Source organism: Nannospalax galili, unplaced genomic scaffold (genome assembly GCF_000622305.1).
Source record: "Nannospalax galili isolate Female #2095 unplaced genomic scaffold, S.galili_v1.0 scaffold172, whole genome shotgun sequence".
In the NCBI taxonomy this organism is placed as follows: Eukaryota; Metazoa; Chordata; class Mammalia; order Rodentia; family Spalacidae; genus Nannospalax; species Nannospalax galili.
In genome coordinates, this window is record NW_008331824.1 from 284,018 (window position 1) to 305,291 (window position 21,274).

The window sequence follows — 21,274 nt, forward strand, 5'->3', positions numbered from 1 at the left end:
CACAGAATAAAATTAGTTCCTCTGTGCTCATTATTTGAAAATGTTCATGGACAGCCATGCTAGTTCATAGGACATTCTAGATTTTTGGTGCCCTGTGAGAATCTCTCCTGCCTTTCAGAGAAATGAGAGGCCAGGAGGCAGGGACTTTTCATACATGAAATCAGTTTTGGAGAGGGTAGTAAAAATAAGTTTAAAAGATTTAGTATACCCTTTGTAAAAGACATTTCGATGTAAAGTTTTGAAGTGCTTTGGACTGTAATTACAGTTCTGTACCATAAGTAGACTTGCAAATCAAGAGCCATGATATGTTTTTTTTTGCTACCCCAGGGAGCTTTTGATTCCCTAGACTCTGTGCTGGTGCTGACACACATTGGGTTTTATCTTTTTGCATTTACCAGTTTCCCAGGTTTTAATCACTTTATCTTGCTTCTTATCCTGAAGGAATTATTCCACAGCTTTTCTCACGTTTAAACCACCCTGAGGTATATGTGCGCCAAAGTATTTGTAATCTTCTCTGCCGCGTGGCCCAAGATTCCCCACACCTCATATTGTATCCTGCAATAGTGGGAACCATATCACTCAGTAGTGAATCTCAGGCTTCAGGTATGCAATATTAAAACACTGCTGCTTTAAGTGTGCACTATTTAGCCATGTTTGTCTGTTTTTTGATGTATTTTAGAGTTGGTAATTTGTGGGGTTTTTTTTTTCCAATAGTGATGGTTCTGATTTATTCAAGAAGTAACCTACTGTGTAGTTAGGATATATCTTTCACATATTATTGTTAGTCCTTACAATACCCAGCAACTCTGGATCTTAGAGTTATAATTAGCAGATGAAGATTAGACCATGTTCCACACTTCTAACTAGGGAGAACACCTTGTTTGCTTATTACTTTTCTCTAGTTTTCTTCTTTTAGCTTATAGTATTTATAAACATGAAAGCTCAGTTATACAAAGGCAGACTATCCATAATCTTTAGTTAGCCTAATGCACAGTGCTGTGATCTTTGTGTTCCATAGCCCAGCCTATGTGCATGGGAGAAATACCCATTGTATCTTTCTGTTCTCTCATATCACTGTAGGAAATAAGTTTTCCTCTGCAATTCCAACATTACTTGGAAATATTCAAGGAGAAGAATTGCTGGTTTCTGAATGTGAGGGAGGAAGTCCTCCCACCTCTCAAGATAGCAACAAAGAGGAACCTAAAAGTGGATTAAATGAAGACCAGGCCATGATGCAGGATTGCTACAGCAAAATTGTAGATAAACTGTCCTCTGCTAACCCAACGATGGTTTTACAGGTACAAAGAAAAGCAATTAGTATTTTTAAAGATTGTTTGTTTGTTTGTTTTGAGGCAAGGTCTCCCTATAGCTCCAGCTGCCTCTGGAAGTCATAGACCTGCCTCTGTTTCCAGAGTACTGGGGAATTGAAGTTGTGGGCCACGATGCCTGCCAAGTTTTTTTAAAAAAAATATTATGTGTGTGTATGTATGTGTCTGCATGAGCTGTTATGTGCACCATGTGTGTACAGGTGTCCACTGAGGTCAGAGAGCATGGGATTCCCCTGGAGCTGGAGTTGCAGGTGGTTGTCAGCCACCTGATGTGGGTGCTGAAAACTAAACTCAGGTCCTCCACAGGAGCAGTAAGCACTTTCAGTTAGCACTTTTTGAGCCATCTCTCCAAAAGTTTTTATTCCATACCCTCCACAAGCCCCCAAAATGAAGCTGATTAGAAAAAAACTGTCCTGGACATGATACTGGAGACACAAAGCTTTAAATATAATTAGAATTGCTCTCAACAGTATGTATCATTAGAATGCTAATCAGTTGCCTGTGAAATGAGTGTCAGTTGTGTTACAGACTGCTTGCTACAGACCCCTCTGTGAGCCATGGATGTGTTGTGTCCGCAGGTCCAGATGCTTGTGGCAGAACTACGCAGGGTCACTGTGCTCTGGGATGAGCTCTGGCTGGGAGTATTGTTACAGCAGCACATGTATGTGCTGAGACGAATTCAGCAGCTGGAGGATGAGGTGAAGAGAGTCCAAAACAACAACACCTTACGCAAGTATGTTTTTATTCTCTTGCTTAGAAGATGAAGTTACTGCCTTTTTTTTTTTTAAAAGTTAGGTAATCAATGCCAAAAATTTATAGTTTTGCACATTTAAATGTATTTTATGTGCATGCATGTATGTAAGTACACTCGTATTGTGATTGCAGATAACAGAAGAGGGCTTCCTATTCCTTGGAATTGGTGTTAAGGACAGTTGTTAGCTGCCATGTGGTGCTGGGAATTGAACCCAGGTCCTCTGCAAGAGCAGCCAGTGCTCTAAACCACTGAACCACCTCTCCAGCCCAGTCTTACCTATTTTTTAACAGTGCAGTTCAGTGGCATTGAAATGTGCATTCAGGGTGTACAGTCAGTGCCACTGCCCGCTGCCAGTATTAGTCATGATCCCAGACACACTCTGTGTGCACTGTAGTCATTCTTCATTTGCCCCAACTTCAACCTCTGCTTAGCACTATTACTACTTTCTGTCTTTATGAATTAGCCTGTTTTAGATACCTCATGTGAGCGTAAACATACATGTTGTTTTTTGTGTAACTTATTTAGCATGTTTTCAAGGTCCACTCTTCTTACAGTGTGTATCCATTCCCTTTGATGCATAGGAATAATATTAACAGTGTATAGATATGCCAGATCTAAAAATTTACATTTATTCTTTCATTTGTGTGTATATGTGTCTAGGCATGTGTGTGCCATAATACATGTATGGAGGTCTCAGGACAACTTGTGGGAGTCAGTTCTGTGCTTCCATCATGTGGGGCTTTTGGATCGAACCAGAGCTTATCAGACTGGGCAGCAATCATCCCTACCTGCTCAACCCATCTTGCCAGCCCTGATATACCAGATTTTGCTTTTTCATTCATTTGTTGGTAGACATTTGGGTTGCTCTGGGTGCTGTGACTAATGCTATTCTGAGCATTATGTACAAGTATCTGGTTGAGTCCCTGTTTCGGATGATTTTGTGTCTATTTTGCATACTATATAATGATTTGCTGACTCACAGGATTGATCTCTCCTTACCTTGTTGAGGCTAGGAATCTTTTCCACAATGATTGTGCCATTTTACATTCCCACTACCGATGCATGGGGGTTCTGGTTTCCCCTGTCCTTGCTAGCATTTTTTAATTGTGTGTGCATGTGTATGAATGTGAGTATCTGTGTGAATGAAAGAGTGTGTATTTGTGTGTGAAGGCTGAGTGTGTGCATGCTGGTGATTGTATGGGGGTCAGACAACAACATTGGGTATTGGTCCTTCCTTTCCACCTTGTTTAGGCAAGTCTCTGTTGCTGTGTGTGCCAGGCTAGCTGACCCTCTAGCTTCTGAGGGTTCTTTTCTCTTTACTTCCCATTTTCTTATAAGGGTGCTGTAACTACAGACACTTCACTACTGGCTTCTACATGGGTTCTGGGAATTTGAATTCAGATCCTTATGCTTGCATGACACTTTTATCTACTAAGCACCTCCCCAGCCAACACATGCCAGTTTCCTGAGACTTTGTTCATAGTCCTTGTGGATGCAAAGTGACCTCATTGTAATTTGATTTGCATGTCCTTTATGACTAGTGAGGTGGAGTATCTTTTAATGTCTTTATTAATTGTCTATCTTTGGAGAAATGTCCTTTGCCTGCTTTTTAATTAAGTTGTTATTTTGTTGAGTTGTAGGAATTTTTTAAAAATATATATATAATCCAGACAGGAACTCCTTGGTAGATAGATAATTTGTAGTTATTTTCTACTACTCTGAACTATCATTTTATTGTCTCGACATACAAAAGGGTTTTAAATTTTAGTTTAGCCACATCTAAGAAAGCAGTGCTGGATCTAATGTCAGGCATTCTCTACTTTATAGTTTCTCCTGAGAGTCTTGCAGTCTCAACTCTCAATTCTGGGTATTTGATCCATTTTGAGTTATTTTTGCTTATGTAAGATTGGGGTCCAGCTTCAGGTGTTTTGGGTTTTTTTGTTTTTCCATGTAGATACCCCATTTGCCAAAACGCTTTTGAAAAGCAAAGCTGAACCAGGTGTGGTGGCTTATGCCTTTAGTCCCAGCACTTGGGAGACAGAGGCAGGTGGATCTTTGTGAGTTCAAGGCCAGCCTGGTTCCAGGCCAGCTGGGGCTACAAGGAGACCCTGTTTCAAAAAAGAAAGACCAAAAAAAAGACAGGAAAAAAAGCTGCCTCTTTTATTTGCTAAAATTTGTTTTTGTTTTTGGTCTTTTTTTGAGACAGGGTCTCCTTATAGCCCCAGCTGTCCTGGAACTCACTGTGTAGAGCAGGCTGGCCTCGAACTCACAAAGATCCTCCTGCTTCTGCCTCCCAAATGCTGGGATTAAAGACATGCACCACTATGTCCGGCTTTGCTGAAATTTTTTTTACAGTGCTATGTTAGTAAGCTAGTTTGCCAATATTTTACTACTCTATCTTGACTTTTGATACTGTTTACTTACATTGATACATTTAATTGTCTCATGTTTATGTAAAATTTAACATATAGTAAGTTTCTGAATGGAAATGTCTTTCTGATCAGAGAAGAGAAAATTGCTATCATGCGGGAGAAGCACACAGCATTGATGAAACCCATCGTGTTTGCTTTGGAGCATGTACGGAGCATTACAGCCGCCCCTGCAGAAACCCCTCATGAGAAGTGGTTTCAGGATAACTATGGTGATGCCATTGACAATGCCCTCGAAAAACTAAAGACTCCATCAAACCCTGCCAAGCCTGGAAGCAGCTGGATTCCATTTAAAGAGGTACAGAATGGTTGCCAAATGCTAGCTAGCATAATGGAAAATTCCCTATGAGATACACACAAAATAACTGAGTTCATGTTGGAACGTTACAGTGATTTCTAAAAGCCTGCTGAAGGCACCCTGTGCTCATTTGTTTATAAGGAATGTGAAGAAAACAGTTTTACTCCTTTTTAGAATTTGGGGCTGGTAGGCAAGGAGGGTGGCAAATACTTGCCTGTATGTGTTGAGTATGTATTGTAGGTAGTTAGCTAAGGACGACATCGTGGCTTTGAGGTAAAGATTGAGTGCCTCCTAAATTCTCATAGGAGATCAGGAAACTGAATCTTGTGCCTGTATAGTTTTTAAGGGGAAAATCAGTATGTCTAAGAGTGACAATGCACAAGTTCAGATTGAACATCGCTGATACTAAATCAGAAAAACTTCACAATCCAAAACTTGTAAAGTAGTACTCAAATTTTTGGATTGAGCGATTTACAATAAATAAAATTGCTGCAAATATTCTGAAGACTGAAGTCTGTTGAAGCACTTTGAGTGCTAAAAATGGATCAGGATCTATCTTAACCTGTCATCAGTTTTATGTATGCTGCTCGGGATGATGAGTGGATTCAGATATCTTGCGTTTAGCTTTTGAAGACCCCCCCCCCATTTTATTTCAATCTCTTTGAGATAGGGTTCTTCTGTAGCCCCCGCCTGCTTGGAGCTTGCCTCGATCGCACAGAGTTCTGTCTGCTTCTGCATCCTGGGTGTTGTGATTAAAGGCTGTGCTACCTAGCCTGGCTAGGTTTTGATCTCTTTAATTTTGTACTCTCTGTGGTCTTGCTCTTTTTACAGCAATGGCACCCTTAATTGGGAGAGCCCATTTGTAAACACACTACTTTTTGTTTCCTTGTCCCTCTTTTCTCTCTGACATCTATTGCTTTTAACTGGTTTCTTGCTGAACTTTAGCACTGTGAGAAAAACATCAAAAGATGTACATCTAAACAAGTATAGAAAAAGGGCACATCCGATTTTAGTAAATGAAAACTGCTTAATCCAAAGGAAATGGGTAGAAGCACTGGACAAGAAGACTAACAAACAATGGTGTTTTCTAGGTATGCTTAGCTCAGGCTTCAAGAGGTCTGAGACTAGTTTCTTGTTTTCCTTACAGTAAAGTAAGTAACCTAGAGTAGGCAAGGAAAATACTTTTCCAAAGTCAGTGTGTATGAAATAAATCATTAAGAAAACTTATTAAAAATTTTTTTAATTTTATTTTTTATGTGTATGAATGTATTGCCTGCATGTATGTAAGTGCACCTGTGTGTCCTACAATGCCTATGAAGGCTAGAAGAGGGCATCAGATCCCCTATACTGGAGTTAAGGATGGTAGTTGCCATGTGGGTGCTGGGATTCAAGCCTGGGTCCTCTGAAAGAGCAGTTAGTGGTCTTTGCAGTTGAGCTATCTCTCTAGCCTCAACTCTTTTTTTTTTTTTTAAATGATTAGAGGGTTTTTGTTTTGTTTTGTTTTGTTGTTATTTGTGGTACCTGGGTATCAAACCCAGGGCCCCTCAGTGAGCATTCTACCATACCTGAACTGCATCTCTAGGACTTTCTATGTAGTGTCTGATTGAACAACGCTCTATTATGTGGAAATAACCACCATTTGTCTATTATTCTGCCCTTTGATTATGGATGGGTAGACTTTGCCATTGCTTCTTTAATTTTATAAATAAAACTTATTTTAAAAAAAGCCTATGGTTTGTTAATCCAGGTACTTGTTACTGGTAGCTGCAAGTAGGGCAAAGCTATTTGTGTGATTCATTGTTCCCTGTGATTATTAGAAGGACTTATAGTGGGTTTTTGCATATTTCAAATGGTCAGAGCTCTAAACTGTTATTCCTGATAAAAATGTTCTTACCTGTTGTGCTTTGTTTAGTCTTGTGAAATCTATTAGAAATTTGCTTAATCTCCTTGCCAGTAAGAATGGTTTGAATGATATTTTTTTCTTGTAATTTAATGTCAGTAACCTTATATGTGGTTTCCTAAGGGTGTATCTACCTAACAACCAACTGCTTTTGCTCTGTTGCAAGAACTGGATCCATTTGTTTTGGCATTGTTGAGGCAAAGCTCATAGCTCAGTAGTGACCCACAGTAGTAATTTCCTTCTGTCTCTTGTGATATTGTTCTTATTTTGCAGAAAATGAGACAAGGTCTTAAGTAGGAGTCATATAGAACATACTAACACCCCCTCCTCCCCCAGTGTAGTCCATATCACTAACATGGAATTAAATGTAGGAACTAGAAAACAGGTATTTGTGGGGGCCGTTTCCATGTATTTTCATATGAAATTCAATGAGAGGAAAATGTACCATAATTTTAGACTTACTTTTTCCATTTTATGAACATAGATAATGCTGAGTTTGCAGCAGAGAGCACAGAAACGTGCAAGTTATATCCTGCGTCTTGATGAAATCAGCCCTTGGTTGGCTGCCATGACCAATACTGAAATTGCACTTCCTGGTGAAGTGTCAGCCAGAGACACTGTCACAATCCACAGTGTGGGCGGAACCATCACAATCTTACCGACTAAGACCAAGCCCAAGAAACTGCTGTTTTTAGGATCAGATGGGAAGAGCTACCCGTACCTTTTCAAAGGTAGAGTTAAAATTAAGCCTATTTTAAAGACAAATTTTAATGGTGTTGGGGTGTAGGATAGATAGCACTGTTTGTGAGCATAATTCTCTACTTTCTATAGTCTGTGTGATTTTCATTGGCAGTGGTTGGATATGTGTAGCAAGATTCCTCTGCCTCTTGCATATGAACTTGTAAAAGCTAACCAGCTGAGGTACAACTCCTGATGCTCATAGCTTGTACTAGTATCTCTGAGACGAGTTCTCTTAGTGCTCTCAAGTATACCTCAGTGTACTTGCTAATTGCTACTTGAAAACACAGAAAGTGGTGTTCTCCCCGGACCATTGATACCCATCCTGGTAACTCTGATTTCATTTTCATAGGATTGGAGGATTTACATCTGGATGAAAGAATAATGCAGTTCTTATCTATTGTGAATACCATGTTTGCTACAATTAATCGACAGGAAACACCTCGTTTCCATGCAAGGCATTATTCTGTAACACCACTAGGAACCCGGTCAGGACTGATCCAGTGGGTAGATGGAGCAACACCCTTGTTTGGGCTTTACAAAAGATGGCAACAACGGGAAGCAGCCTTACAAGCACAAAAGGTTGGGAGTAGTTCACATACACATGTGTTCTTACTTGAATATTTATTTATAAATGCATATATATCAGTATATTCTCAGTAATTATCTGAAATATTTTCAGATTTACTATACTTGAACATGTTTGCGTGTTTATAAAGGGTTAGAGTAGGAAAAGATTAACATCCTTAGAAAGTGTTTTGTGGGCATACCATATTAAGAAATAAAGGGTTTTTTTGATGTTTATTTTTTGAGACAGGGCTTTGGCCCCAGCTGGCTGGAGCTTGCTATATAGACCAGACTGGCTTGGATCTCACAGAGCTCTGCCTCTTGAGTGCTGGGATTAAAAGGTATCACCAGCAAGCCTGGCGAAAAATAAAGTTTTCATAGACAGAAATCATAATATTGAGCTAATTTGAGGGAGATACGTAGTTATCATATTGTTCAGAAATGTTATGTTTCACATCTTAAATGCTCTTATTGAGCTTTTAGATTAAATTTGTAATAGAAAGCTTTGAAAGCCAGATCGTTTTCAGTGTGTAAATAAGAATCAATTTCAAATGTTGAGCTAATCACTGCAGTGTCCTATTATATTGTATTCACAGTGCCTGTGAATTTTATGCTTTGATTGAGACTCAGATTTTTAATTTAGAATTCAAGTACCCGGGTAGTTATATCTACTAAGAAGAACTCTGTGCTAAGGGTATTAAGATACATTCAATATAGTCTCACCTTCAGGATCCTAGATAACTAAGGAAGATGCAGAGGTGGGTATGGAGGGGTATTCGAGCTTGAAAGGAGTCAAGCTTTGTTTTTCTTTGTTATTGTGGCGCTGAGGACCTAAGTCTATGGCCTCTTAAGTGGTAAGCACATTTAACAACCCTCCCATACCCCCACCCTCAGGTGTTCAGTTTTGAAAGAAAGCACTGGCCTTCAGTACTGTTACTGAATGATAAATTAAAGATAGGAATTTGAGAAGGACTGTCTAAACGTTGTAGAACGTGTTTCTTAGTATCTATGTTGATTTTTATATTGATGATTTACGAACAGTGAAAATATCCATAAGTGAATTATGATTTGAAAATTGAATTATGTGTTACGAAGAATATCAACTTTGGCTTTAGCTCGAACCACAGAAAAACTTAACAGCATACCAGTTTTCCAAGAAGTAGCATCTAATTAAAAATAATCTACAAGAGGGGCTGGAGAGATGGCTCAGCAGTTAAGAACACTTCTTGCAGAAGACCCAGGTTCGAATCCCAGCACCCATGGTAGCTAATAACTGTAACTCCAGTTCCAGGGGCTCCAACAACCTCTTCTGTCCTCTGTGGGCATTGCACGACATGGGTGTACTTACCTACATGCCGGCATAACACTCATACACATAAAAATAACAAAATATTCAAAAAATAATCTACCAGAAAGATTCAGAGTTCAGAAGACTTGACCATTTTTTAATTTGAAATGTAGCTAAGTAGATGAATACTAGAGAGCAATCAATTTTTTTTAAATATTTATTTTTATTTTATGTGTATGAGTGTATTGCATGTGCTGCAATGCCAACGGAGATCAGAAGAGGGCATCGGATTCCCCTGGACCTGGAGTTAAGGACGGTTCTTAGCTGCCATCTGGGTGCTGGGAATTGAACCTGGGTCCTTTGCAAGAGCAGTCAGTGCTCTTAGCTACTGAGCCATCTCTCTAGCCCCCTAGTGCAATTTTAAAAATGCATTCAAAGTAATCTTTGTCCTTCCTTTCATAAAGTTAGTGTTAAAAATTATTTTTATTTTGAAGGCCCAAGATTCCTACCAAACTCCTCAGAATCCCAGCATTGTACCCCGTCCAAGTGAACTTTACTACAGTAAAATTGGCCCTGCTTTGAAAACAGTTGGCCTTAGCCTGGATGTATCTCGGAGAGACTGGCCCCTCCATGTGATGAAGGCAGTGTTGGAGGAGTTAATGGAGGCCACACCCCCAAATCTCTTGGCCAAAGAGCTCTGGTCATCTTGCACCACTCCTGATGAGTGGTGGAGAGTCACACAGGTACGCAGCACTTGATTTTGGGTCAGTTCTTTTCCTTGTCTTTCTAGTCTTCCTTTCTCCTTCCACACTTGATAGCTTGAGCTCTATATCTGAATGTTACTTGAGAGTTATAAAAACATGGCTGTGACTGTTGAAGCGGGTTAAGAAGGGATGATGACTGAAATGGAAATGAATAAAATTGAAAAAGCTGAAGGAAAGTTCCTGGTTTATTTAAAAATCCAGCATTCTGGAATCTGGAGTGATGGCTCAGTGGTTAAGAGCGCATACTGTTGTTCCAAAGACCTGAGTTCAGTTACCAGTACCCACGTACAACTGCCTATTATAACTTCAGCTCCAGGGGATCCTTTGCCCTCTTTTGCCCTCCGCCTTGACTGTACTCACATGCACAAACCTACACAGACACACGGACAAATAATTTAAAAATTAAAAAAAAATCTTCAAATAAAACCAAAGCAGCATTTGATTATTACCCAGGTCCCCAGGGTTGATTGCACTGCAGGATGCAGAGCCTGGGTAGCCAAGCCACATGTAGTAATCCCAAGGAATGTTTTGTTTTGATTGGTTTATTTTGTAACAAGAGAGTAGGATTGTAGAGTTTATTGATTTGAGAGCATCCAGTCCATGTTTGGAGGGAGATGTGCTAGTGATGTTTACCTGCTTGCCTCCTCTTTAGTCCTATGCAAGATCTACTGCTGTCATGTCTATGGTCGGCTACATAATCGGCCTTGGAGATAGACATCTGGATAATGTGCTCATAGATATGACGACTGGAGAAGTGGTTCACATAGATTACAATGTTTGCTTTGAAAAAGGTAAGATAAAAGTGGGCTTGTACATTTATTTGCCAATCAAGTGATTTTTGGTGGTAAGGGCAAAAATAAAACAATTTGTCTTTTCAAGGTAAAAGCCTTAGAGTTCCTGAGAAAGTCCCTTTTCGAATGACACAAAACATTGAAACAGCACTGGGTGTAACTGGAGTAGAAGGTGTTTTTAGGCTTTCCTGTGAGCAGGTATGCTGTTTCCTCTTCTGCTCTGTAGTGTACCTGTTAAATGAGCAAAAACCTGTGGATGAACAGTCACAAAACATCTTAATGAAGTATATGGCAAACTTAAAATGCTTCTGAAAAATAGGTTCTCCATATCATGCGGCGTGGCCGAGAGACTCTGCTGACGCTCCTGGAGGCCTTTGTGTATGATCCGCTGGTGGACTGGACAGCTGGAGGAGAGGCTGGATTTGCAGGCGCCGTCTATGGTGGGGGTGGCCAGCAGGCCGAGAACAAGCAGAGCAAGCGTGAGATGGAACGTGAGATCACCCGCAGCCTCTTTTCTTCCAGAGTAGCTGAAATTAAGGTGAAGCCAGTGAATGTAACATTACTATTTTCTTCTTTTTAATGAACATGTGCATAAAAAGTTGAATGTTACGGTTAGCCTTACTCTTAGAGACATAAGCAGGCTCACACCCCTAGGAGTTAGGTTAATGCTTTTGAAAAAAGTATAACTTGGAAAGAACATTGAAGTATGTTTTATTAATGACCATTCAAGTGCTTTCTGGTTGAACTGCCTTCCCTTCCTGTCAGTGATTGCCAATCCTAATCTTGTTCTTCGTGGCCTGCAAATACGTCCATTTATGGCTAGGTGAATATGAATGCATTGACCAAATCTTTGTAAAATTGGGGTAGTACCCACCATTCCATCTCACGTTAACTTCTGTTGAGATTAGGTAGAATAATAGATGCAAGTGTAGCCACCTCTGACCAATCTGACAGCCAACTTCTGACAGCGCTTCCTGATCACAACCACTTTTCCAGGTGAACTGGTTTAAGAACCGGGATGAGATGCTTCTTGTGCTTCCCAAGCTGGACAGCAGCTTAGATGAATACCTGAGCCTGCAGGAGCAGCTGACAGATGTTGAAAAGCTGCAGGGAAAACTGCTGGAAGAAATAGAGTTTCTAGAAGGAGCTGAAGGAGTGGATCATCCTTCTCGAACTCTGCAACACAGGTTTAAAACAGTGTTTACTTAGTACTACTCAGTATATGCCCTTAGGGAGAATTTTTATTTTGTAAATAAAAATTAGAATTACTCCTGCAACTTAAATTGATAAGACATTTTGTTAAGCTCTGGCGGTTTCAAAGTACAGATATTCAACAATATTTTTCTGCTTTATTTTATTATTATTGTATGTTTGAGACAGGGTCTCTCTGTAGCCCCAGCTGGCCTGGAACTAGCTATGTAGCTATGTACTTGATCTCACAGAGATCTGCCTACCTCTACCTCCTGAGTGCTGGGATTAAAGGTTGCACCACCATGCCTATCAGTCAACTTTCTGCTTTATTATAGTTAATTTAAAATTTTGACCAATTATGGGAGGCAGTGATTAGAACACTTGGATTCAGAAAACCTAGACTGTGGTTTCCTCTGTAATTGTGTGTGAGTCCTTTTTGATTGGTACAGTGGCAGTTAGTCTGCTTTGCTGAGTTTTTTTTTTTTTTTTTTTTTTTTTTTTTAAAGCATACAGTTAAATAGAGTGATCCAAGTAAATGAACTGCATCCAACAAGTGCTCAGTAAAGTGTAGCTGAATATGCAGGTGCCCAACATTGCAGAAAACTCACTAACTACCAAGATCCAACAAACTTCCTTTAAGCAGTCCAAAACTGGGCAGATGTCATAGTTTGTTAAAAGTGTTGCAAGTATAGTTGAGGGAATTGCAGGGTCAGGACAAACCAGAAGAGTTGGGGACATTTGAACAAGGCCTTTAAGATTCAGACGGTGCTAACTTGGCAGTCTGTTTATGAGTAAGTCCAAGGTTTCATAGATAGAGAAAACAGCAAATTATCTTTGGATTTGTTTGTTTCTCTGACTAGGTATTCTGAACACACTCAACTACAGACTCAGCAAAGAGCTGTTCAGGAAGCAATCCAGGTGAAGCTGAATGAGTTTGAGCAGTGGATAACACATTACCAGGCTGCGTTCAATAATTTAGAAGCAACTCAGCTTGCAAGTTTGCTTCAGGAGATAAGCACACAAATGGACCTTGGTATGGGTTGACTTATTTTAGGTGCATGTGAGCATGTGGGTTCTGTTCTGTCAGTGTGTTTGAGAGGATGGGGTTCTGATCTGTACTCTCTTTGATTGAGTACTGACTTGAAATGACTTCACTGTGATTATCTTTTATCACAAGGTCCCCCAAGCTATGTTCCAGCAACAGCTTTTCTACAGAATGCTGGCCAGGCCCACCTCATTAGCCAGTGTGAGCAACTGGAAGGGGAGGTTGGCGCTCTTCTGCAGCAGAGGCGCTCAGTGCTCCGTGGCTGTCTGGAACAGCTGCATCACTATGCAACTGTTGCTCTGCAGTATCCAAAAGCCATATTTCAGAAACATCGAATTGAACAGTGGAAGGCCTGGATGGAAGAGCTCATCTGCAATACTACAGTGGAGTGCTGCCAGGAACTCTATAGGAAGTAAGTTGAAAACATTCATTTCTCATTGACAGAAGCAAAGTTGTGATATATTTGTAAATTGCATTTTTCTGAAAGAAATGGTTAATAGAATTTGAGTACAGTTACTTTTGATTTTTTTTTCTCCCCCCTCCCATCTCTCTTTAAGATAGGATCTTACCATGTAGTCCTGACTGGTCTGGAATTTGTTATGTGGACCAGGTTGGCCTCAAACAATCAGAGATCCTCTTGCCTCTGTCTCCCAATACTGGGATTAAAGTTGTGTATCACCACATTGAGCCTTTGCCTTCTCTTTATGAGATATGGTCTGTCCTCCTACCTCTGCCTTCCAAGTGGCTGAGATTACAGGATTAGGTTATCACTCCCTGATGCCTTGGTTTGAAAAGAGGCTACAACTGGCAAGTTTGAGACCGCCTGGTCTACATAGGCAGATCCTGACTCAAAACACCAAGGGTTCAGGGAGGTGGCTCAGTGGTATAGCTCTTGCCTAGCATATACAAGGCTTTGGGAGCAATCCCTCCCTCCCCCAGCACTGCAGAGAGAGAGAGGAAATGAGAATAAATAAGTTAATGCAAATTCATTCAGGGTTTTTTTTATAAGACACTATTTTTTTCTCCTAATTAAATATATGCCAATGTTAGCATGGTAGGATTGTTTGAAGGGAAGTTATGCTCATTTGAGCATAACTCAACAAGCTATCTGAGGGAGTTGCATAAGTCCTTCAGGTGGTATGAAATGCAATTAATTGTGACTCCTACTTTTTGAGGCTAGATTGTAATTTTCTCGCAAGATATTTTGTAGTGTGAACGATATAAGCAGGGGTGTATAAGAGAGCTCCTGTTTTATTTTTATAGGTATGAAATGCAGTATGCTCCTCAACCACCCCCAACAGTATGTCAGTTCATCACTGCCACTGAAATGACCCTGCAGCGGTATGCAGCAGACATCAACAGCAGGCTTATTAGACAAGTGGAACGCTTGAAACAGGAAGCTGTCACTGTGCCAGTTTGTGAAGATCAGTTGAAAGAAATTGAGCGTTGCATTAAAGTTTTCCTTCATGAGAATGGAGAAGAAGGATCTTTGAGTCTAGCAAGTGTCATTATTTCTGCCCTTTGTACTCTTACAAGGTGAGTTAGCGTGCCTCATACTTGAGTCCTTACTTTATGTGTCTTATTCAACTCCTTATTTAAGACTATTAGTCTTGCTCTGTGTTAGAGACTGTTTCTTTGAGATTTCAACTCTCTTCTTTGTGCACTTAGCCTTTGTGCACTTAGCTCAGTTTTTCATTGTCCATGTAGGCGTAACCTGATGATGGAAGGTGCAGCTTCAAGTGCTGGGGAGCAGCTGGTTGATCTGACATCCCGAGATGGAGCCTGGTTCTTGGAGGAGCTGTGCAGTATGAGTGGAAATGTCACTTGCTTGGTTCAGTTACTGAAACAGTGCCACCTGGTACCCCAGGACTTAGATATTCCCAACCCAGTGGAAGCATCTGAGGCAGTTCATTTAGCCAATGGAGTGTACACTTCACTGCAGGTGACACATTTACTTTAGGTTTTGTAAATTGGGTTGGGAATGTAGTTCAGTTGGTAGAATTCTTGCTTAGCATGCACAAAACCCTAGGTTTGATTCCCCAGCACCAGATAAATCAGGAGTGATGCCCTGCATCTGTAATCCCAACATTCAAGAGATGGAGACAAGTGAATCAGAAAGGTCATCCTTGACTACATGAGACCGTCTCAAAAAAAAAAAAAAAAAAAAAAAAACAAAAACAACAAAAAAAAAAAAAAACAACAAAAAAACCCAATAAAACAAAGCAACAACAGAAACAAACAAAAAAAATCAGATCACCAGGCATTATCTTTCCATATCTTTAAACCAGAAGAGCAATTTGATTGTTGAATGATGTTTAAGCATTCATTTGAAATAGACATCTGTGTGAGGTTTGTGGTCATAGTATATTTGCACAAGTTGGGGGTTTTGTTCTTGCTGTTTTTTGTTTGTTTGTTTTTTAAATAAGACAGGGTCTTTGTAGCCCTGATTTGTCTGGAATTTGCTTTATAGTCCAGGCTGCTATCAAACTAACTTGTAGCAGTCCTCCTGCCTCTGTGTCCCTAGTGCTAGGATTACAGATGTGTCAGTCAATATGCCCAATATGGTTTTTAATTTATGGCAGCACTGAGTCTTTAAATGTGTGACTTACCTAATAAGTAAAGCATTAAAATATATTTCTCATGTATTTACAGGAATTGAATTCAAATTTCCGGCAAATCATATTCCCAGAAGCTCTTAGATGTTTAATGAAGGGAGAATATACCTTAGAAAGTATGCTACATGAACTGGACAGTCTCATTGAGCAGACGACCGATGGGGTTCCACTGCAGACTCTGGTTGAATCACTTCAAGCCTATTTACGAAACGCAGCTATGGGACTTGAGGAAGAAACACATGCTCATTACATCGATGTTGCCAGGTAGGTAAATGCTCACTGGCTATGTCCTGTTCTTGTAGAAAGAGATGGGGTGAATCAGTGGTGATGCATGCCTGTAAGCACAGTGCTTGGGGGGCTAAGGCAGGAGCATGGTTAGTTTCAGGCCCTCCTGGCTATACAGAGAGGCCCTGTCTTACATACAGACAAGTGGGGAGGGGAGGATTCTAAGCTCTAAACTTTAAATTTAATATTTAGGAACAATGGGATTATTGGTAAATGCTCATACGTAATAACCTTTTCCAAGATTTTAAAAAGGAAAAAAAGCCTTTATTTTACAGTGATTATAAAGTCACTAGAGAAAGTATAACTACTTCCTGCTCAGGCTTCACTTTTATCTGACTTGTTGTCTTGCATGCTTACAGCACACTAGCAATGCCATGAAATGGACAGTGGCACAGTCATGGAACATGGTTGTCTTTCATCAGGAATATGTGCACTCGTTTCAGGCTTTGTGCATGTTAGTAGCTTTATGTAGTTCTTTGTCATGCATACACATTCTTTATTGCCATGATCACACATACGTGAAGCTCAGTGTGGTTTTAAGATTTGTAATTTTGTGAGGGTGGGTGATGGGGGGGCCATGTACTACAGTGTACTTGTGGAGGTCAGAGGACAACTTAATGGAGTTGGTTCTCTCCTTGCACCTTTACTCGGGTTTTGGGGATTGAAAGAGGTCCTCAGGCTTATATATGCCAAATCCCCTTTACTTGCTGAGTCATCTTGCCTGCCCTGGGTGTGGTATTTTTAAGCCATGGAGGCATCTGAGGTGACTTATTCACTGATGAAATTTATACCCTACTTCAGGTGAGCAGTTTTAATTTTGCTTATATTTTATATGTTTTGAGCTTGAACATTGTGTTCCCTTTTTAATCCAGAAAAACAGCTTGGCTTTGGAAACTGTTGAAGTTGAGTAGCTCTCTAGACATGCATTGTACCCATGGCTGAGCCTTAAACTCTTTTGTCCCTAGAGATTTTGTCCCTAGAGACCCAATTCATTACAGAAAGTATAATTGAGGGAGCAGAAATGACCTAGCCACCATTTCTTCCCATGAGAAATTGCTTGTAGAGAGGGAGAGTGAAGGGCTCATTTCACTACCTTTGGTGATCATCTACACCCGCCCAATCTGCTTTACATTCTGTTATTTTACCTTATTTTAGTTTTAATTTGGTCATAATTATTTGGGGGTGTCACTGCACTCCTGGAGTTGTGTGTCTCCTACTACCTTTATGAAGGTTCAGGGGATTGAACTCAGGTTGTCGGGCATGCATAATCTGGCAGCAAGCACCTTTATCCATTGAGCCACCTTGGCAACCTTCTCTTAGTTATGTTAAAACAGATTTTTTTTTCTTAATTCAATTCAGGGAGTATGAAATAAAAACTATTACTTAAACAGAAAGGTAGCAATAATTCCTTAATGTCAATGCTACATTTAGAAATTTTCTATCTTTTTAGTTATTTTAGTTATACACTAAGAGAGTGTAATTAATAACATAAGTACCAACTAAATAAAGACTTTTGGGGATTAGTTCCTTCTTCCATCGTGGTTAGACTTGTCCATGTTCAGTTCAACTTTACCTTTCATTATTCTTTCACATCATCATTAGCAAAAAACAAATGCCCAGTATTTGTTTTGTTTTTATGTAAAATGTTTTGAAGGTAGTGCTTGGAGAGAAAAAAAGTTTGTCCTCTGACCCCCCCCCCCCCCTTTTTAAGTTTAGCTATGCGCACGCTTCAAAATTCAGTGTACTGCAAATGGCTGGCAGGTGCTTTTGTTTACTGTTTGGTTCCAGTTATGTGGCCATAGTTCCACCATACCTGAGAAGATCTGTGCTTTAGAATTAGGCCATTCTTGACATTCTTCAATATGGGAGTTTATATTATTTTATATATTATGTAGTAATTTTTAAAATGTCAAGCAAGCTGGGGCTGGGCATGGTGGCTCACACCTGTAGTCCCAGCACTTGGGAGGCAGGGGCAGGCAGAGCTCTGTGAGTTTGAGGCCAGCCTGGTCTACATAATGACTTCCAGGCCAGCTGGGGCTACAGGGAGACCCTGTTACAAAAAGACCCCCCCCCCCAAAAAAAATTAATTAAAAATGTCAAGCTGGGTGAGGTGGCTTTCGCCTTTAATACCAGCACCCTGGAGGCAGAGACAGGAAGATCTCTGAGTTTGAGGCCAGCCTGGTCTATATTACGAGTTCTAGGCCAACCAATGCTACATAGTGAGACCCTGTTTCACAAAAAACCTAAAGAAGTCATTCAGGTTTTCATGAAGTTTAATCAAAACTGAGCAGGAATTATTCTTTTCTTCTGGGATTGGCACTGCCATTTTCTCATAGCACTCCTATCATAATGCCGTAGATTTCTGTCGACTTAGCATACCACTTCTGAGGCTTATGGACCTTTCTGTGTTTTCCCCTAAACAAATTTCCCTTCAGTGAGAGCTTTAACAAAGCCTTTTCTTTTTCTCTAGAATGCTACATGCTCAGTATGGTGAACTAATCCAACCAAGAAATGGTTCAGTTGATGAGACACCAAAAATGTCAGCTGGCCAGATGCTTTTGGTAGCATTTGATGGCATGTTTGCCCAGGTTGAAACTGCTTTTGGCTTATTAGTTGAAAAGGTAAACATTGACTTTGTTTTATGAGTAGTGAGTGCAGTAGCATTTAGTTTGTGAAAGTGGAAAATGAATATTCTTCCCTTTTCATTTACATAGTTAAACAAGATGGAGATTCCTGTAGCTTGGCGGAAGATTGACATCATACGGGAAGCCAGGAGTACCCAGGTCAATTTTTTTGATGATGACAATCACCGTCAGGTGCTAGAAGAGATTTTCTTTTTAAAAAGACTACAGACGATTAAGGAGTTCTTCAGGCTCTGTGGTACCTTTTCTAAAACATTGTCAGGTAATAGTCTACCTTTATTGTACTGGCCTTACTCGTATGCATATAGTGCTCTGTGAAAGGTCATGGTGGGGTAGGCTCAGTTGAATTGTGCACCATGAAATCTTCACAGCTTTAAACAGCAGTATTACTGTTATTTGATCCTTACTCTTGCATGAAGTATCTTAAGATGATTTTCCTTTTTTAGGTTCAAGTTCACTTGAAGATCAGAATATCGTGAATGGACCTGTACAGATTGTCAATGTGAAAACCCTTTTTAGAAACTCTTGCTTTAGTGAAGACCAGATGGCCAAGCCTATCAAGGCCTTCACAGCTGATTTCGTGAGGCAACTCTTGATAGGACTCCCCAACCAAGCCCTTGGACTCACACTATGTAGCTTTATCAGTGCCTTGGGTGTGGACATCATTGCTCAAGTTGAGGCAAAGGACTTTGGTGCTGAAAGCAAAGTTTCTGTGGACGATCTGTGTAAGAAAGCAGTGGAGCACAACATTCAGGTGGGGAAGTTCTCACAGTTGGTCATGAACAGGGCCACTGTGTTAGCCAGCTCTTACGATACAGCCTGGAAGAAGCACGACCTGGTTCGCAGGCTGGAAACCAGCATTTCGTCCTGTAAGACAAGCCTACAGCGGGTTCAGCTGCACATTGCCATGTTCCAGGTAAACAGTTTTCTGTGTTCTAAGACAACATACAGAAAAATACTCAAAACTTCCTCAAGTGTGCTGATTCAGAGCAAAGCTGCCTTTAGGATTTTTGTGTTTTCTTTCCAATTATTCCTTGCTTTCCTTTTATGGAATTGAGATAATTCATATTTAAGGTTTATATCCTTTGAATTGTTTTTTTCCATCAGGGCTGCATGATAAGCATTTTATTCGTGAATATAATTGTAACAGTCGAATTTACTCCTAATGTTGATTTGCTTCATGTATTGTTGAATATATAGTTAAGTTTATCCCTAGATAGTTTTCAATGGTGCTCTAAAAATACAACAAACAGCTTTGGGTCTAAGTAAATCTGCCTTACTTTTGGAAACTGGTGGTAGATGTCTCTTTATGACCTTGGTTATTTAGGACCAGTATGACAGCATAAACTTTGGGGTAAGATGGATTTGAGTTGCAATCAAACCTAGTTGTGATGTCCTGTCTACAGAACTAGGGCCTCTTAGAGTATGTTTTGTAGAGGATAACCCATGGGGGCTAGACAACGATCTGTAAGATGCTAAGCCCAGTGTGACTCTGAGATGGCCTTCTAATTTCTTCGTTTATAAATGTAAATTTCAGTGTTGTCAGTAGCTTCAAACAAGCTGAAGGCATGGAATAATTGGGGAAATTAAGTTTTTGGAATCTGTTTTGTTATAAACAGTGATTATTCTGAGTTGGCTTTTCATTAGTGGATTTTTTGGTTTCCCCTTGGCAAGTAGAACTTTTTGTTTCCTTCTGTTGATGTGTTTGTTTTTGAGATAGGGTCTAGAACTTACTCTGTAGACTAGATTGGTGTCAAACTAACAGTGCTAGGATTAAAGGTGTGCACCACTGTGCCTGAATCATTCTTTTGCCAGCTTTATCAGTAGCTACTTTCTTACTTCATAAGCATTTTAGTTACTTTTCTGTTGCTGGGATAAAACACCATGACCAAAAGCAACTTCCAGAAGAGTTTATTTTTGGCTTATAGTTCCAGTTTGATGAGAGTCATGTTGTACACACAGCAGGCATGGTAGCAGGAATGGAAGCTGTACACAGGAAGCAGAGAGAGTGAAGGAGGCTAGGAACTCTGAAAGCCCACCCCCAGTGACGTACTTCCTCCAGCAAGGCCTCGCCTTTTAAATCTCCCCAAATAGTACCTACCACCAATTAGCTTAATAAACCTGAGCCCATAGAGAACGTTTCTCATTCAAACCACCACAATAAGTTAGAAAAAGCACATTCAAATCTAATGACATTAGTTATATATTAATAGCCCTGCTTAGCACATTGGGGGATTTTGAGGGAGGTATATGTAAAAACTTCTGAAAATTTTTGTTTGAAAATTTTGTACATTTTGGAATTTATTTACTTAAAAATTGAAAAGTGTTGGGGCTAGGGATATAGTTTAGTTGGTAGAGTGTTTGCTTAGCCATGAATGCATGAGGCCCTGTGCTGCATAAACTGGGTCTGGTGCATATCTGTGGAGGCAGGAGGATTAGATGTTCAAGGTCATCCTCAACTATATATTGACTTTGAGGCCAGAAATGAAACCCTATCTCAACCCCTGAAAATGAAAATTAGCCATGTTAAGCAAAACTGTTAAAAAATCTTTTCAGTTTTTAAATCTAGACTTTTTTTTTTTTTTTTTTTTTTTGAGACAGGGTTGGCCTGGAACTGACAGATCCCCTGCCTGGGCCTC

The 21,274-nt window shown here is 40.1% G+C and overlaps 1 protein-coding gene across 2 annotated transcripts in view; it reads left to right on the forward strand.

Moving 5' to 3' along the window:
• Window positions 1–21,274, forward strand: part of Smg1 (SMG1 nonsense mediated mRNA decay associated PI3K related kinase) — a 108,603-nt gene that overhangs the window by 75,252 nt on the left and 12,077 nt on the right. For both annotated transcript variants that reach the window (XM_008826929.3, XM_029560539.1), the window contains 19 exons: window positions 442–603; window positions 1,081–1,298; window positions 1,907–2,061; window positions 4,587–4,809; window positions 7,194–7,440; window positions 7,800–8,029; window positions 9,797–10,045; window positions 10,719–10,857; window positions 10,946–11,055; window positions 11,177–11,395; window positions 11,854–12,044; window positions 12,909–13,081; window positions 13,226–13,505; window positions 14,357–14,629; window positions 14,801–15,035; window positions 15,746–15,972; window positions 18,464–18,614; window positions 18,708–18,897; window positions 19,082–19,551. In XM_008826929.3, coding sequence (XP_008825151.1) covers window positions 442–603; window positions 1,081–1,298; window positions 1,907–2,061; window positions 4,587–4,809; window positions 7,194–7,440; window positions 7,800–8,029; window positions 9,797–10,045; window positions 10,719–10,857; window positions 10,946–11,055; window positions 11,177–11,395; window positions 11,854–12,044; window positions 12,909–13,081; window positions 13,226–13,505; window positions 14,357–14,629; window positions 14,801–15,035; window positions 15,746–15,972; window positions 18,464–18,614; window positions 18,708–18,897; window positions 19,082–19,551 — 4,142 coding nt within the window. The remainder of the gene's footprint in view (window positions 1–441; window positions 604–1,080; window positions 1,299–1,906; window positions 2,062–4,586; window positions 4,810–7,193; window positions 7,441–7,799; window positions 8,030–9,796; window positions 10,046–10,718; window positions 10,858–10,945; window positions 11,056–11,176; window positions 11,396–11,853; window positions 12,045–12,908; window positions 13,082–13,225; window positions 13,506–14,356; window positions 14,630–14,800; window positions 15,036–15,745; window positions 15,973–18,463; window positions 18,615–18,707; window positions 18,898–19,081; window positions 19,552–21,274) is intronic.